Raw genomic sequence first — 19451 nt, 5'->3', positions numbered from 1 at the left:
GGCTGAGAGAGAGAGAGAGAGAGAGAGAGAGAGAGAGAGAGTGAGCGATGAGAGACTATACCCTGCCGGGGACTTAGAGATGCGAACAACATACTCTCAGCACCAAATTACACACAACTATGCTTTTCTCTCTGTGCCGTTAGTGCTTGCATGCTCTTTCTGAACTCCTCATAATGAGCAACAGGTGTGACATTCAGCATGACAATAATTATAATCACAACAACTGCTCAGTTCCTCAAAGCATGCTTCTAAAAACAGAAACAAAAAAAACAACAACAGTGGAATGGCATGTATTTGAAAGTGCTTGGACTTATCTTTCAAAATCAACCTGAACAAAAGGGGCAATGCAAAATACTCCAATTATTCATTTGGCACATAATTGCTGCAGCTGCTAGCGTTCTGGGTAGCGCTGAAAATCGTAGGTCTGAAATCTGACGAACGGCAACATTGTTATGCCCGCATTAAGACGTTAAAATCTGTTTCGTCTAAGAAAAAACACGTTTTGCACCTCATTTCACGCTCCAGCGCATGCATGCAACTGATAAAAAAGCTTCTCCCAGTAATGAACAACTTGTGTTCTCAAGCTGTCTCAAATCACGTCTGCACACACTTTTAATGCAGGTTGTGTGTTCACCCTGGGATATTCAACACGATGTACTGTAGTATTAGTTACATTTAAAATTAGCTAGGCCTTTAGGGGCAGCAGCAGCTTTAGTTATATTTATTTATATAATAAATGTAGCAAAAAAAAAAAAAGAAGTCTACTCCTTACTAAGTAATTATACACAATCAGGGCCCTATTCTAAATTTCTGTGCAAATCTGCAGACTTCATGGCATTTGTACTAGATATACATGGTGTCCCAAACGTCTCCATACCTTGGAGACAGCGTACGCCAACACCATTTCAGTCGTGCCTTCATCAGTGAATGTTCGTGGACATCCACTTCTCGGTTGGTCACTTCCACTTCACACTTCCAGTCTTTTTAAATTTGTTAATAAGTTTGGCAACAATGTCGTGTGTGATGTGCTTGCCATGGCAGTTCAGATTCATTGAAAATCTTCCAGATTTACTGATTTTGAGTGATTTGCCCTCTGACCTCTTATACCCCATTCAACTGACTGAATGCTATGCTCTACACTACATAATATTGAGTCTCTTACAAGAAAATATAATCAGGAAGGAAAATCAAGTACTCTGTTGTTGTGTTTTGTTGTTGTTTATTTTAAACAGATATTAAATCAAACTCAAAATGTGAACATAATTTTCTTCAGACTACACTGCTGGGATCTGCTCTAGGACCATCTTTATGAATTATGATTCAGCAAAGCCTGATGACTGACAGCAAGTTGAGGAACCTGAGTAACCTCCTCCTACTTAATTCCAACAAATATTACAACACGTATTTCTACTAGGGCCTAAGCAATAGTACCTGAGGAGACATTTGGTCTATTATGATCCAACTTGTCTGCTTAGATCAAAAGATGCAGGTTCTTTTATGTTACCCAAAATAATGAAAAACCACAGTATGAGGTTGAGCTTTTTTCCTTCAAAGCCACAGGGTACGGAATAGCCTTCCTGTCTTCCTGTGCTGTCCATGTCCAGGATACAATCATCTTTAAATGTAAATTGCAATCCTGCTGGTTTAGTCAGGAAGGTTAGGTAAAGATGCAGATCTGGGGACAGTGTTTCGGTAATGTTATTTTTGTTATTTTTTAGATGTTTATTTTTAATTTACATTTACTGCATTTGGCAGACACCCTTATCCAGAGTGACTTACAATTATCTCATTTATACAACTGAGTAGTTCAGGGTTAAGGGCCTTGTTCAAGGACCCAGCAGTGGCAGCTTGATGCTGGGATTTGAACTTATGACCTTCTGATCAGAAGTCCAATGTCTTGGACCACTGAGCTACCACTTCCCTGTTTTTGATGCTGTTGATGATGGAGTGGCAAAACACTGCAGTTCTAGAGTCCTCTTATGCCTGCGTTACCATCCAGCGCTCCCCACATGTGCTATGATTACAATATACACCCTTTTAAACCATAGTAAGATAACAGCATAACTAATTATCTGTCCTCTTCTTCTGTAGAACTGAATGCCAGATCCTGACATACTTCTACTCCTCTCATCCACTGAACCTGCATGATTCAACATGATGAATCATACAGGTATCATCCATAAATGTACCTCTACCTTCTTCATCTGGAATGTTCTGCACTTGTGACTCACCTTCTGTTGCCGTGGATGGATTTGCATGTACAGTATAACCTAGGCTTCTCTAGGACTTCCCAAAAGTAGTTAATGATTAAAACTCACCTTCCTAGATTATTAACCTCACCTGGGTACTGGACACCAGCATCTTTTAATAATCATAAAGACTCTCCTATGTTCATCCCAAGATTTTGAACAATATGATTATACCATTATACCATTCCATATTCTTTTAACACTATTATGCTCTTTGACATTTCTGTATATGACTGTTTTTGTAATGATATATTATCATGGGTACCCCTTCCAGTATGTTTTTTTTTTTTTTGCCAATGTTTCCTAAGGTTTTCTCTAGGCAAATTGGCCCCAGGATTTTAGTAAAGTTGCATTGTGACAATGTATATTGTTAAAATATCCAACAGTTAAGTTCATTTCAATTTCCTGCATGCATGTAAAAACTGTATTAATTAGCTAATATTAGCCAGCTAGCTTAGTCTGTTGGCTGAGGTCTGTCCCCGTTATGTGCAATTACATCATGTGTTTTGTGACACAGCCTTCAATAGTTTTTTGAATGTACATTGACTTGGAACACAGAATAATCCACATTTCATGTAGGGGTACACATCAGAACCAATGTTATGAAATGTCCTTCCACGACAAGTTTACAATAGCATTTCTCTATCAGAGAGAATTCCCAATTCCCCTAATCATACATCCAGCAGCTTGAAAACTGAATGGATACAGGATGGATACAAGCCTCAGTTACTTTAGGGATGGGAGGGGGTTGTCCTCATCTTCTGAAATGTCAGCATGAGCGTGCACTGACGGTGATAATCACAAAAGTATTCTGAGCATATCTCTCTATGGGGATGGTGGGTTAAGGGGGCAGGATGGAAGGATGAACCCCTGGGAGATGAGCGGCGTGCCCCTCGATCTGCTTCCTTTATCCCAGCAGGCCACAGGAGAATCCTGGGATGTTTAAGTCTGAGTATGTTCGGAGAGAAGAAAGATGGAGGGAGCTAAATTCTCAGAGCTCATGGAAGAGGATTAGGCAACACCGAAAAGTGAGACATAAAGAGGCTTCTCTGTTTCTGTCTCCCTCTCGTCATCCTCCCTGAGCTTATCTGACACACAGACAGCAATCATGGTTACCAAAAATAAAGCAATTACTTGAGAGGTTTAAATGTGTCCATGTAGATCTTCACATGAAAAAAATCCCTTGAATTTTCATCTTTTTCCCTTATTGTTTGATTTTTGTATAGTGTTTAATTTAAAGTTGGTATAGATTCTATGCAGCACTCATGTAGAGATTAATTTTCATTATCCTAAAGAAGCTCTTTCCATAGTATCTCCAGTGACTTTAGGTAAACCAAAGCAGACATTCCATATTAATAAGGTGCTCCAGCTAAATATTCACTTTCTTCTCCCCAAACTCTGAGTAATGAAAGCAAGAACTAGCAGAGGCAAGAGAATGAAGGATCAAACAAGTCAGAAAATAAGAACGTGGGTTTTTTGTGTAGTATTGCCTACTATTTAAATGTCAAACACTGATAGCCCTATCTCTCCTCTTCATCTCTACTGCCCCTCCTTTTTAGTCCTCTCTCAGCTCTATAGCTAACTATCTGCTTTATACTTCCTCTCTCATTCTGATCAACGTCTGTCCTCTAAGGGCAAGCGCATTCAAATAAATTGCTGCAGGCTGCTAAAAAATCACACCTGAAGTCTTCCTCTGCTTCTCTGTGGTTAAATTGCCTTATATTTGCAGAAGAGAGGAAGGAGAGCAGCACTTATTTCACAGAAAAGAATGGGTAGCCAATGGCAGAATGATCCCAAAAGGGCTTTTAATCTAAGTAATTAAGCTGAAGTAAAGAACACGTCTCAAGCCTTTTCAAGCATGCTTGAGGGAACGTTGCTCATCTTGTAGACCCACGATCTACAGGTGACTGGGAGAGCAATGATGCCAAGCTTAAGTAATTGAGACAGCAGTTCTAACTGTTGTATGTCTATTGTGTGACAGTTCATATATTTATAGCCAAGTTCACAGACAAAGCTAGCCTACAACCTGCCTATGGCAACAACAACTAATTATCATGCAAACAGAGCCAACAAAAGAATAAAAAAAAACTACAACAGAGATAAGCAGACACAAAACAATTCTTTCAAAACTTCAAATCCTGAACTGGAAGCCACGTATAAAAGAAAAATACAAAACTTTCCCATTGTTTATTGCACTGTGTATTGTGAGTCCAGTATAATAAAACACACTCTACCCTGAGAGATATTCCAGCTTACTCCTCTATATCTGTATGTAATTGTACATGAAACCAGGACAGAAACTTTACCTTCTGTTTATGAGCAGCGAGGTATCCATGCAGTCTCTCAGCACGCTGGAAGGGGGTACTGTGCACAGAGAAGCGCACGTCTAGGGTCCTGTCTCGCACTTCTATAAGGCTGAAGATATTAACATCATCTGCACCAACAGACAACATCTCGGACAGGAAGTCTCCCAACAACTCATATCTGCTCCGTAGCCCCCCTCGCTGTTCCATGAACTCTTTTGCGGTGATTTCTGTGGAATGAACACAAAGAAAAGAACAGTTTGGTTGATCTTCATTCCTGATAGTTAGACCATCCTGACATCAAACAAGTGATGGGCCATCTAGCTGTAATATTGCTTTGGAATGATGACAAACTGAATCCAGATACTTAATTGCAACTCAAGCTCAGCTGGTCTCAGAAGGTCCACTTTCATCCTGATACTGAAATGTTGCACAGGCATTACATATGGTTGACTAGATTTGGCCAATTTTGGCACAGGCTTGAAATCCCATGAAGAACTAAAGACTTTCTTCACAGCACTGTAGTTTCATGTAGTTACTCATGTACAGGTCAAAAGTTTAGATACACTCATTCTTTATTTTTTATTATTTTCTCACACATTTTAGAATAAGTCATCAAAACTCTGCAATAACACAAATGAAACTATGGGAATTATGTTGTGATAAAAAAAAAAAAAAATCCAAACTAAATCAAAATAATCTAGTATTTTAGCATCTTCAAAGTGGACACTGTTTTGCTTAGAATTTAAAGAAATGTATTCTTGGCATATTCTAAACCAATTTCTTGAGGAATCCCCCTGAGATGCTTTTTAAACAGTATTAAAGGAGTTCCCTCCTATGCTGGACACTTATTGGCCACTTTTCGGAATATTTCACTCCAAGTCATCCATTTAAAAAATATATTTTTTTTGTAAATAAAATGTTAATTTTGCTAATGAAAGAAATGAATATGTTGGCACAATAAAAATTTTGTCTACAACACTGATTTCAAACATTTAATCATATACCTTCAGATCAAAAGATTTTTAAGATCATGAGAAACATTTCAGTCGTGTGTCTCCAAACTTGTAGTGTGACTAGTAGTGTGCAATATAGATAACTGTCTTAGGGGTGGCTGGTATAAATAAGCATAAACAGACATGAGTAACTACATGAAAGTACAGTGCTGTGAAAAAGCACATTTTTTTCCTTCTGTTTTTGTGTACAGTATATCTTATACTAAATTGTTTCAGAAATTAAAACAAAATCTAAGATTGAACAAAGGCAATCTGAGTAAATACAAAATACAGACTAATTGAGGGAAACATGAATTCTGCTCTCTACCAAAAAATCCTAAAAGAGAATGTCCGGTTTTCAGTCCATAAGTGGAAATTCAAACACAACTGGATTACGCTGGATTAGGAGTAAGTCCTAGTCCTAGAAGTAAGTGAAAGACTGATCTCCAGTTTTCAGAAGCGTTTGGTTGCAGTTATTGCTGCAAAAATGGCGCAACCAGATCTTAAGTTTAAGGGGGCAATTAGTTTTTCACATTGATGATAGTTTTTGGATACCTTTTTTTGCTTCGATAAAATAAATAAATAAAAACTGTAGTGTGTTATTCAGGTTGCCTTTGTTTTATATTGTATTTTGTTTGAAGAACTAAAACTATTTAGTATGAGATATACACAAATACAGATGAACTCAGGATGTGGCAAATACTTTTTCACTGCACTGTACATGTTCTTGTGCATGTATGCCTCCGTCTAATTGATAAGAGTGCTTTAAAGCTTAACCAGAATGGTTTCATAATAGCAATGATGAATTATAGGGAAATTTATTTTAGACTTCTCATTCAATATCTTGAGCAGCCATCACTGAACTGCCAACTGACTGGCCAAACACTGAGACATATACAGTAGGGAAAAAGAACATCAAATTAAAGCTCAATGCCATGTTTTATCCAAAGGAGGATCAGCAGGGGTCAAAGACTGAGCACCCGCAGAACAGCACATAAAAAATGCATTCTCACATTTTGCCCTCCTCAGCATGTTCGTCTGTCATTAAGTGAAGTCGCCTGGCCACTGCTCCACTTTAAAACTGAAGCTGACAGGCCACATCCAATAAGGCTTGTGCAAACACAGCGTTTGCTGTCAACATGGGGTGGCTTACTCTTTCGGTTTATGGTCACACCTTGTATGTCTGGTAAGACAGCATTATAGACAAACAGTCTAAATGGTCTGCATCTACTGTCTTCACATTTATGCCTGAGCTTTCACTATAAATAGGAGCCAAAGTAAGCTTCAGATTTTCAGCTTATAACTATTGACATACTACTGGCCCAAGCATTCACCAAGATGAGCTGCCAAAGCACGCTTCTCCTTTCCACTGCCCTTCTGTAATTGAGATGTTTTTTGGGGGTGTGTTTGGCTTTAGGGAACTGGTGACCTGCTTCTCCAAAGAAGGTGTTAGTGTGTTAGTCCGTGTATCACTCCGAACATCTCCTGGCAGGGTAAAGCTTCCTTGGGGCTATTTTTAGATAGTAACAGAGTTCTCCTGGGACTTGTATTGATGTGTTGCAGCATATAGGTAGGGGTGAATATGTTGGGAGAATTTGGGGGATATTCAGAGCTTTAATGAGATCAGGATATTGTCAACTGCACTCAACCAGACTTATACATATTGTGCAGGTTGTATATACTATTTCCTATATACTGCAGCAGAGCATTCGACAAGATTCTTTAAGAACGCTTTTATATAATATATAATTCTATCTAAAGCATGGGTGACTGGAGTTGCGTACGTGTTCCTTTAGGGAATTCATTTTTGTTTGCATCTCAGTTGGGGTCCACGTGTATGTACTGGAGCATGAGTCATGGCAAGTTTTCATGTGGGTGTATAAGTGTAAGTGAATGAGTGCAAGAGAGTGAGTGCCGGTGTGTTTTCACAGTTTTCACAGCTTTAAATTCCTCCTCTGACAACCGGCTTAAACAATGTAGGAAAACAACAAAACAGCACAGTGAAGGTTGTTTGAGCCTGAAGTGTGTCAGTTGGAGACCTGCAGACAGAAGTAATTAATAGGAACAAAGGTAGCAAGCAAACCTTCTGCTCCCATTGCAAGCTCCACATGAACCACGTCTGATAGCCAGGGATGACCAAATACCACCTCGTTTCTTTGGGCTCTGAGTAGGTTTAGGCCATAACCAAAACCTCGGGTACATTTGAATAGCATATTATTTTTTTCTACTGTTTGTATCTGTTTACAATGAAACAACATTGGTGGTGTAGCAGGTAGTGTTTCCTCCTCCTAGTTTCAGGGTCTCTGGTTTTATCCTGAGTTCAGGTCTTTCTATGCATATATCCATGTGTGTTTCCATGGGTGTCTTTTGATATATATCATTCTGTGTGTATTTGACTGATCCAGTGCAAAAATAAATGCGAGTAACATCGAATGTATCTATATTGGCAGAGACATTGCTTCAGAATGCTTATCAAGAAATAAATAAATAGAAAGATAAAAAAATGAAATAAAATACACCCTCATTCAAATTCCTTAGGGGTTCTCACAAGCCACATATATACATATGCATTCTATATCTATGAAAATATATTATATTCTATGTACATACGCAAGTACGTGTATGCACTTTAAAAATAAACTCTAGATGAGAACATTAATCTAGAACTATGTAGAAATATACAATAACATAATTTCAGAAGCCAGCAAATATGTCAAGAGAAAATGACACACATACACATCCTCACAGAAATAAATTAAGCATTAAAAATGAATTTAAAGGAATTCAGGCTGTGCTGAGTTGGGGGACAGTGATTATTGAGTGCGTGTTAATGCGACTTTAAGATGGAGCAGATTTGGTGCACTAATCCCACTTAATAAGTGCAGATATTTTCCCCAATTTCTCTTTTTATCGATCCCACAAATTTGTATAGGTGCACAGAATTCTTGACAAGAATGGACGATGAAAATAGTTGTTTTTTTGTTTGTTTGTTTTTTTTTAAGTCAAAAATGTCTCAGAAGGTCTTAGACATACTTAGGTAGGCTTTCTGAGACAGTTTTAGATGTTCGTTTTTTCCCCCTATGATTAATGTGCTAGAGAATGTGAGAACAATATATGTTTTCCTGTACATGTGTGTGTGTTTGCTCATCTTCATGCCTGTTTACCACATATTTTCCCTTCCAATTAAGTTCACCTGCAGATTTTTACAAAAACAATACGCCATAATCTTCGTAAAGCAAAATAAAAAAAGGTAGTTTTATTGCAGTCAATATTTGTTTTCAGAATTGGATTTAAAATGTCAAGGAATCTGAAATTTATAGTATGAATAGGTCTTTCCATTACCGTGAAAGCTAGGATTCAGTGTGTGTTTGGATAGCGTTAAAATAGGCATGGCAAGGGGAGATACACACTATTCACTTGTAAATGTGAAAGACTCGAGTAATGAGAGCTGCTGTTTGAAAAAAATGAAAACTGGCATGGATCAAAGTGCATTTACAGGATGAGAGATGCAGCACTTTAAGAAGTTTACATGTTTACATCATTTAAGTGCACTGGACTGAACTATAAAAAATATGATAAAAATATATTTGAAGTATATTCCAATTGATAATTTACATTTTTAGTACACCTGGCTGACTAGGAACAGGAAATTGTTCAACCATGACATCCTGTTTCACAGGGGTATAAATATGAGGTAACACGTAGGCCAAATTGCTATAGATTGTCATCTATAACAATGGGTAAGACCAAGGAATATAGCTGTGATGTGTGGCAAAAGGTTGTTGAGCTTCACAAAATGGGAAGTGGCTATAAGAATATAGCAAAAGTATTGAAAATGTCCATTTCCACCTTCAGGGAAATAAATAAGAAGTTCCAGTCAACTGGATATGTTATGAATCAACCTGGAAGAGGATGTGTGTCTATATTGTCTCAATACACTGTGAACCATCTGTTGGAGTGGCCAAAAAATCTCCAATGATCACAGCTGGAGAATTGCAGAAGTCAGTTGCGTCTTGAGGTCAGAAAGTCTCCAAAATTACAATCTGAAGTCACCTACATCACCACAATTTGTTTGGAACGGTTTAAAGAAAAAGTCTCTACTCTCATCCAAAAACAAACTCAAGAATATTCAGTTTGCCAGATGCTACTGTAACTTCAAATGGGATTGGGTTCTATGGTCAGATGAAACCAAAATAGAGCTTTTTGGCAATAAACACCAGAGGTGGTTTTGGCACACACAGAAAAGTAGCCATATGGAAAAGTACCTCATGCCCACAGTTAAATATGGCGGTGGCTCTTTATTGTTTTGGGGCTGTTTTTTTCTGCCAGGGGACCTGGGCATTTTGATAAGGGTTGGATTTTACCATTACGCAACGGTCGGCAATTGCCTTATTGTAAATAACATTAATATTAGAAAATAAAATACATTATTATTATTATTAATATTGTTATTATATTATTATTCTAGTAGTAGTGGTCGTAGTAGTAGTCTTAGTAGTAGTCTATTTTTGGGGTGTACAATTATTAGATGTGTATTCATGTTAGTGCTAACATTAGCATCAGCTCCACGAGGTGGCCCCCGGGGCCCGGCCCAGTCACCCAAGTCACCCCCTCACCTCTGGTAAGCACCCTATCCCCCGAAAGCAATTTCAGCTGCTGGGACTACGCACCATGCCACTGTGCCCTCTTACTTCATGAAATATTAATAATTAACTAAATATTTTTTAAAACAATTTTGTAAATTAATTTAGTTTTACAATGAATACTGATTATGAATGAAAAGTAGAATTTGACTAAAAAAAAATGTAGTCATAATCAGCCAATTACATACATATACACACTGCTATTTCGACAGTGATGTAAATGGAAAGACTTTGTTCTGAGAAAGTTTAACATTTCCACTCATCGCTTTTCTAAGGTAAGATGTCTTTTTGCTTTTCTTTGTCACTAGTATGTGGTTATGTGACCATTGCTGGTCGTTATTATTTATGTGAGTGCTTTAGGTGTAGCCTTTCTCTTTAGCGTTGTCAGGTGATGACATGGTGGTTTTTATAGTGTACCACACTTAATCTTTGCTTAAAATTAGGTTTTATAATTATTATTAAATTACTGTAATAATTCTTGGCCAAGGTAATATGAAATGTGAGCCTCTCTTTACACTACTCACAACCCAAAATTAACCAGCTGCCACCACCTTTATTTACCTGGGGAGGTCTAGGAAAGGAGTCTGATCAAACACAATTATATGTATCCACAATCATAAGGAAAATATACGGTACTCTATTAACACTTAATTCTAAAATTAATTAGTTAAAAAAATTAAAAATTAGTTTAAAGAATTAGTTTATTCTAGTAACTGGAGTTAAAAATTGGTCTAACCATCAATGAGCTGGTGTGTTATGATGTGGCGTGTTCTGGGCCGGGTGTGGTGGTCCGCTCTGGGCCAGAAAGTCCAGGGCCACCTTTTGGTCCCAGTTCACCCCTGATTATTGCTATTAATGCTAAATAATGTATGCTGAAAATTTAAATATCGATGTTAAAACACTGAAATGAGGGCCCCATTCCTATATTTTGCCTAGGACCCCTCAAATCACTAAATCCGCCCCTGGTTAGGATACATGGCATCATGGACTCTATCAAATATCAACAGATATTAAATGAAAACCTGACTGTTTCTGCCAGAAAGCTTAAAATGGGCCATTGTTTGATCTTCCAGCAGGACAATGATCCAAAACATACATCAAAATCAACATCAAAATGGTTTACTGAACACAAAATCAAGGTCCTGCCATGGCCATCAGAATCCCCTGACTTGAAACCCATGGGAAATCTGTAGGGTGAATTGAAGAGGAGCGTCCACCAGCGTGGACCTCTAAATTTGAAAGATCTGGAGAGATTCTGTATGGAGGAATGGTCTCAGATCCTTTGCCATGTATTCTCCAACCACATCAGGCATTATAGGAGAAGACTCAGAGCTGTTATCTTGGCAAAGGGAGGTAACACAAAGTATTGACTAAAAGGGTGCCAAAAATTGTTGCACACCAATATTTTTAACGATTTTTTTAAATTTTTTTTTGCATAAACCTGTGTTGTGTTTGTAATTGTTTGATATCCATGAGAGCAGAATAACCTGTTTGTATTATCCAAAATTCAATAGCTCTAGTTGTTGTTGTTATTATTATTATTAGTAGAATATTGTATCATTGGTGCCCTTCAAGAAAATAATTCAAAAAATTTAAAATCATTTTAAAAATCATTTAAAAAAAATTTTCTTCAAGAACTGTGTGGCAATATTAAGCACACACCCAGTTAACATTTAAAATTACCCTTATTGTTGCCTTTGAACAAACGTGAGGTTCCATACTTTTATTTTACATTGTATGACGTATTTTTAAGAAAAACTGTACAGTGTGCCTATGTGTATACCTCAAAACATCACGCACACTGCAAAAAATGTCATCTAAGCAAGTGAAAATATATTGAATATAGTCAAATGTATCTAATATTTCTTATGATAAGATTACAATAACACAAATAAAAGATCATTAAACCAATTTCTGAACATTATTACTCATTTCAAGCTTGTAAATTTCGTATTCTATTGGCAGATAATTTTGCTTCTTTCTAGAAATAAATCCTTAAAATGAGCAAAATTATCTGCCAATAGAATAAGATTATTTCAAGCTTGAAATTACTACAAATGACTTGAAATGGTTTTATTAATCTATAATCTATTTAATAATATATAATAATATTTGGTTTATTGTAATCTTATAATAGGAATTACTAGATAAAATCAACTACATACAGGGAATTTCCATTTGTTAAGATGTCATTTTTTTGCAGTCCATTACAGTTATCCGTTTGTCTCATATTCATGAAGGTGTTAATGATTCTGGAGTTGGGTGTCCCTTATAACTTCACATTTTCTCTCAGTGCTTTACACTCCACTTTCTGTTTCTTCAGCTTTTTTCCCCCAATAGTTCTTAATATCATAAACTCCTTCAGCCATCACCTGATTTCAAGACTGCTATCCCACTGGGAAATGCTCTCTCTACTATTAAAATGCTGATGGTTGTAAAGCCACAAGCCACCCCACTGGCACCACTTTGGAATTTATTTCACTATCACTTGACATGACCAACATTAAAGCTTGCTCTGATTATATATCGGACATGCCAGCCACTATTGAAATGGTGTCCTTACTGCAGCTCTGTGCCATCATGTGACACTTACAACTTAAATCGACTTATGTCAGGTCTCTTAAAAAATTAGCACGTTTTATATTAGTTTTATATTATAAGAATCTTATAAGGTTATGCAGAAAATACAATGAACACAGTTTAATATGAGATCTTTGCACATGATCAATTGGCATACTGTCACTGGCCTAAGGATCCCTAAAATTTCCAACGTGTAACTTTCATGTTTCGAGTTGGTTTAATCAGCAGACTTTGTTGTTTTTATTACAGTGAGCGAAATCATTCAAACCATTAGAAGAAAATTAGCTTCTGATTGATTTTACCTGCAAGACGAAGTGAGGCAGAGTTATAGATAATCTCGTCCCGTAACTCTCGTACGTGAACTCTGACACTGGACACAGCATCTGGCCACTCGCCATCCGAAACACGAACCTGGAAGTCATAGGTGCCAGGTGGAGCATTCTCTTTTATAACCAGAAAACCTGTCCGCTTGTTCAGGATGAAGTAACTGTAGGGCCAAGAGAAGGAAACAACTTATTCATTAAATATGTCATTATATACTGACTTGTGTGTGTGTGTGTACATGTTTATGTGTGTGCAAAAGTTTGGACATCCTACTAAGTCAGTACTAAGTCAGAGTGCCAGCTAGGAGGTCACCAATTGTTGTTTGATTAATTTGTTGTTTGATTATTTCAGCTTGCAATTCTTGAAGTAGTCCATGGTGGATTTTGAGGCATGTCTTGGACTATTGTTCCGTTATAGAAGCTAGCTTGAGTTCTATAGTGATTATGTAAAGTCTTCTTCCAGAATTTGCAGATATTTATTGGAATCCATTTTTCAATCTACCTGTGCAGTGTTTCACTCAACCAGCTTCCCCCTCCACCCTCAAACCCGTGCCACACATAACAATTGTCAATATGTTCTTCTCATCAACTGCTGCTCCTGAATGTGGTCAAAGAGTTACATTTATAGTTTATTAGTCTACAGCACGCATATCAAAAATGCCGCTGACTTATTTAGATATTGTTTTGCATACACTAGACTTTCAATTTTGTGATGAGGTTGCAACAGTTTTATACAACAGTTAGTTCTGGTCCACTAATTTGATTGGAAGAGCAGCATTCCAAGAGTGCTTATATTTAGTATAACTTCACTGTTTGAATCGTAGCGATAGTTTCTTACACTGAAATGGTTACTGCAGTAGTCTTAACAACATCATCAGCAGACATGGCAAGTGATACATTTTTCATAAATATAACTTTCGACTTATAATACGAAAGCTTGTCAGATGATAATTAAATGGAAGAAGCACATTTAACAGGAATGTACAAATCAATGTGAGCTAGCTGGCCGATGTGCTATAAAGTGAGTGTAACGTTTTTGTGATCTATTTCTGCTAGTGGAGCAAAAATAAACAAAACATTTGGCTATATTGTGTACAAAATGTCACTAGATATTTATTTCATTTTTATAGAACTGTTGTACTATAAAAGCAATATTGGACAAGCAAGAGTGTGGTTAAACAGGCCGGTGGTCTTGTGCCTGAATCACATCAGTGCAGATATTCTGTATACTTGCTCTTGCACTGCACTCTTGCTTGTGTGATATTGATTCATTGCTTTGACTGTGTAGCCTGCATACAGACAGTTCTAGTTGAGAGTCTTGCAAATCTTGCCTTAACTTCCACAGTTCCCTTTAACCGCCAGTGTAAATTGTTCGCTGATAGCACTTTGATATCTTTTTATAGACTTGAACTGCTTTATAAGCATCAGTTAGCTTCATTTTCAGATCCTCAGTCAGCTGCTTAGAGGAGCCCATGGTTGTTAGGTAGAACAAGGTTTAAAGAGTTTTCAAGATAATTTATTATCCTCAGGAATTGTTATTCTTAATGACAATTCTTGACCTGCCTAACAAGTCCTAATGATCTTATTTAAGACCTAAATAATTCTGAGACTACCAGGTGTCCAAACATTTTTCACACGCCACACTTTTTTCTTTTTCTTTTAATTTCATCAAATATAAAGTAACTGTGCATTAGGGTTTGCAGGAAATGTTTTTTTATTTTTATTTTATTGTATTAACATTTTATCAAATATAAAGTAACTGTGCATTAACGTTGCAGGAAAATGTTATATTTTTTATTTTAATTACATCAAATATAAAGTATGTGTGCATTACCATTTGCAGGATTTTTTTTTTTTTCCATTTTATTTTAATTTCATCAAATACAAAGTACCTGTGCATTAGTGTTTGCAGGAAAATCAACCAAATATGTAATTTGGCCTGGGTTGCCAAGACATTTCCATACAACTGTATATACTTTAATAGCTGCACCCCTGTGTACAGGTCAAGAGTTTAATGTAACATTCACATTAAACATGAGAATAGGGAAAAATGTGATCTCAGTGACTTTCTCCAACTCTGTATGTGGCCCATTGCACATGCTGCGTATAATTAATTACTCAGTTTGCAACCACATATGCTGGTTAGCAATTGTGATAAACTGGTGATATTTGCTGTGCAAACTTTGATTAAACTTGATAAAACAGTGATTGCTATAGAAAAAATATACATATACATTTTCATTCACTGACCAATGCCATAATATCAGGAATCATATTGCTTACAGAGTAAAAAAAAAAGAATTTACCAGAAGAACAGAACATATGGCTTAAAGTGTCAAATAAAAAGAAGCTCTTGGCCAGCCTTCACATTTTGGCCTCATGTTCTTTTCACTGTAATTCCGCTTCAGTCACTAGAATGTTCTCTGCTTTACTGTCTATAATGTTAAGGTCACTTTAACAAGTAGAAATGGAAGAGCCTTACACAGTTACCCATTTTTTAAGCACTGCAGTTTCCAAATGTATTAAAAGTATCTAACCACTAATTGTGTTTTTGTTTCAAATAATCTAATAATAAATGTATGACAAAATATCTGCATCCATGGCTAGTTTTTTTCTGAAAGGAAGATACAAGCAAAGCAGGAGTTTAAAATAAGCTGGTTATGCATGAATAATGTGCAGCCACTGCTGTGTTCATTACTTGCACATTCTTAGCAAATCTCCAATTAATCTGACCACGCCCAACAGAGTAATTGGTCCTACAAAGTCTATAATTAGTGGCTGTCTTTAAATAAATGCATTAATCTGTTAACAATCTTTAACATTTTAAATTTTTTTGAAGAGTAAATATACAAGAAGAGCAAATATACAGTGCATATAAAAAGTCTACACACCTATGTTAAAATGGCAGGTTTTTGTGAAGCAAAAAATGACACTAAGGTAAATAATGTCCGAAATGTAGCCCTACAGCATGATGCTGCCACCACCATGCTTCACTATGGGGATGGTGTTCTTTTAATGATGTATTTTTTTTTTTGCTTTAAACATACCTTTTGGAAGCTCTTTGGAGACCATGGCTTCAGCAGCCAGATAAAACCAAAAAGATGTCCATACAATCATCCAAAGACATCTGGTCTTTATTTGGGGTTAATCAGAATAATTTTATTGATGACAGCTGTATGATAATTACATCTGAACATCAGATTGAATGTGTTTGGATCATTCTGAACACAGCCACATCCCCAATTTTAAAAGTTTGTGCACACTCATGCAACCAGGTTACTGTAACTTTTTTATTTCCATTTTTCCCTAAAATGTTTCTGACACGATTTGTATACACTGTAATTTCATGCTGCGGGTAGAAAGAGTTCTGACATTATCAATCTTAGTTATTATTATTTTTTACTTCACAAAAACCTGCTATTTTAACAGGGGTGTGTAGAATTTTTATACGTATTTAAAAAAATAATAATAACCTTGAATGCCAAACAGTTCAGCCAAAGTTAAATGGATTAAACTAGCCATTTTAAAACCACTTAACTGATGACAAACGAAATTTCAGAATGAACAGAAAACTGGCATTCTGGTCAAATAACCTCTTAGACCATCACTGGAAGATACATATTCAGACTAAATTAGATGCCACTTTAAATTACAGGACAGGTGAGAGAGGGCAGCAATAAACACTCTCATGAACACAAGAGTTCAGGGAGGGTAGAGTGAGGTGAGGAGATTTAAAGTGGGAGAGAAATGGAAGTGAGAGAGAGAGAGCAACACCTTCTCTAGAAGCTTCCTTCATCTTTAATTAGCAGTGCTGATAACTGGAGGGCGAATGGCCCTGCTAAGATGTTCTGATTTAAAATTCAAGGCCCTGGCCATAAAACTGACATGAGCCTGATTGCTTCTTAAAATTTAACTTTATCCTGGCATCCAGCCTCCAAACCAATGGATGACTGCACAGATATAAGCATGGAGAGGAAGCGAGGAAGAGAAGGAGGAAGGGAGGACATCAGGAGAGTGCTGATCAGTGCTTAGACTTCTCAAGGCTAAAGCTGCCTCCATTAGAGTCCTCTTACACAGTCCTTAATCATATAGCCACTAAGGTGTCTAACATCAATAAGAACAGGAGGAGGCAGAAAGGAGACAAAAAGATGGAGACAAAGAAAGAGAGAAAGATAGAGTGACACAGACATGCAGAACAAAGAAAAGTAGACAAAGACAAAAAGAAAAAGAAACCAAAAATGACACAAAAAAATAGATGCTGGTTTGAGGAAGATCTTACTTAGGAACATGTCCTTCAAATGCATAGGTTTTGTTGTCCCAGTCATCAGGATCTGGAGCATACACCTTTCCCAAAACAGATGTTGGCATTCTCCCTGTTGGTGCAAAATATATTTAGTTTCTGTTTGTCCACACATATAATATTAAATCATTAACTTTAGTAATTCCTGTAAATTGTATAGTAAAATAATAATAATAATAATAATAATAATAATAATAATAATAATAATAATAATAATTATTATTATTATTATTATTATTATTATTATTATTATGAATAATTCTGAATATTAATGTTGGATTACCAAAGCCCTAAACCTATTATACTGACTTAATATAAAACATCATGTAGGCTATCAATATGATATGTTCAGTCAAAATCACAAAATAAATCACAAATATGACAAAAATGAGTCAAATATCAAGGGGAATGAAGTCAAAATACATGCATGCAACTGGAGAGGCTTCTGCACAGGATTTCATATTTAAACTACACGTTTATATTGTCATTTAAATCCCTCTCTCTCTTTTTTTTATCTCAATTTCGCATCCACTTCTCCATGCCAGTGTAATGTTTGTAGATACTGCAGTTCTTTTTGCTTTTCAATAGCCAAGCCCCAATGCACAGATGGGCACACGCTTTGTTGCTGTTACGACTTAGAGATAAATAACCTTGGATCATTTGTGTCCAACTTCTCAGAGTAACATAGTAAAGGAAATAACAGTATTTTTCTCCATCATGTTTTCAAACAAATCTAGTCATGCAAAGTATAGTCTCATGAATATACATTCATTACATTTCTAATTTATATTGCATTACATCGTATATAGTTTAATAAGTGAGACCATGGGAAAAATGACACATTGGCTCATTAAACTTCAATGCTGTTTCTGCATTTACTGTAAATGTACATAGAGTAGATATAATGGCAATATAGAACATTAAAGTTAAGAAGGTCATATGGCTAGATAAACTTACATCAGCCCTTCCCTATAACTCACATAAAGCTACATACTGTAACGAATCAAATATGAAATTAAATTAAATATCTAATAAAACTAATATATAACTAAGAATAACTAACTTAATTAACATTGCTGTTATTTATGTCATAACATTGTTGTGCATTACCATAAAGAAAACAATGATCATATAAAAGGTGACATTATGTGAACAAAAAACTATGTCAGTTGACTGAAGTACTGTCGTGAACAGCTGATTCCTTTTTTATGTAAGTTTATGTAGCTTTATGTCCGATGACATAAAAAGGTAAATATAGTAATATGTTATCTAACAATTTAACTAACAAATGCTACAGTGGAAATTGCACTATGCAAGTTAAACAAGCGACACTATGCAGAACCAAACATGATAGAGAGCGTTAAATGTGTTTTCACTTTGGAAAATCTTGACTGCCTTCAGTTCGTACACAATACTGCTTAGACTGTATAACTAAAATGATCTGTTAATAAATAAGCAAAAGCATCTGTTTAGCCAGGAGCAGCCTTAATGAAAATTAAATGCTAATATCTGTCCCTCGATGTTGCTGAATGAAAAGGATATATCTTAAGCAAGAAACTGAATGACACTTAGAGACTAGTGTGTAGCCGGAAGACTTTTTTTTTTCTTTGGCACAAAACATTTTGACATTTTGGCTGTAATCCTATGGTATTCAATCTAGGTAGGCAGGCATAATGTAACCAAGCACTAGTAATCAATTTAGTTTGAGCCTGAGAGGCTCACATTGGCATATTCACTAGTAAACAAAATAATTCATCATGCTTCCTGGAAATGAGCAGACACTAAGCGCTTTAATAGGCTAATAAACATGATGCAAAAAATAAAAAATACTGACTAGTTGTATGTAACTGAAAGATTTTTTTAATCATCTCTTACATTTTCAGACATCCCTCTGACATCACAGAGCTAGCCTTGGAAGCTGTTTTAAACACCTTAATGGATCCAGCCACGCTTTGCTCTGGTTGCTATGCTTTTAGCACAAGGAGCTCTCGAGTAGAAACAGCCCCTCAAAATGTGTAAGAATGAGGTCATCCAGCAGCTGCATTAGCTCTATTCTCA

The 19451-nt window shown here is 36.3% G+C and overlaps 1 protein-coding gene across 1 annotated transcript in view; it reads right to left on the bottom strand.

Moving 5' to 3' along the window:
• The window catches only part of si:ch211-186j3.6 (neural-cadherin), a 265014-nt gene that overhangs the window by 87859 nt on the left and 157704 nt on the right, over nt 1-19451 (bottom strand). Inside the window, exons 19-21 of the mRNA XM_017458309.3 lie at nt 17373-17466; nt 13073-13257; nt 4556-4782 (exon numbers count right to left, since the gene is read on the bottom strand). Coding sequence (XP_017313798.1) covers nt 4556-4782; nt 13073-13257; nt 17373-17466 — 506 coding nt within the window. The remainder of the gene's footprint in view (nt 1-4555; nt 4783-13072; nt 13258-17372; nt 17467-19451) is intronic.

The sequence above is a fragment of the Ictalurus punctatus genome, chromosome 27, assembly GCF_001660625.3.
Source record: "Ictalurus punctatus breed USDA103 chromosome 27, Coco_2.0, whole genome shotgun sequence".
In the NCBI taxonomy this organism is placed as follows: domain Eukaryota; kingdom Metazoa; phylum Chordata; class Actinopteri; order Siluriformes; family Ictaluridae; genus Ictalurus; species Ictalurus punctatus.
Note: the sequence above shows the minus strand (reverse complement) of the source record. Positions and strands in the feature narration are given on the sequence as shown.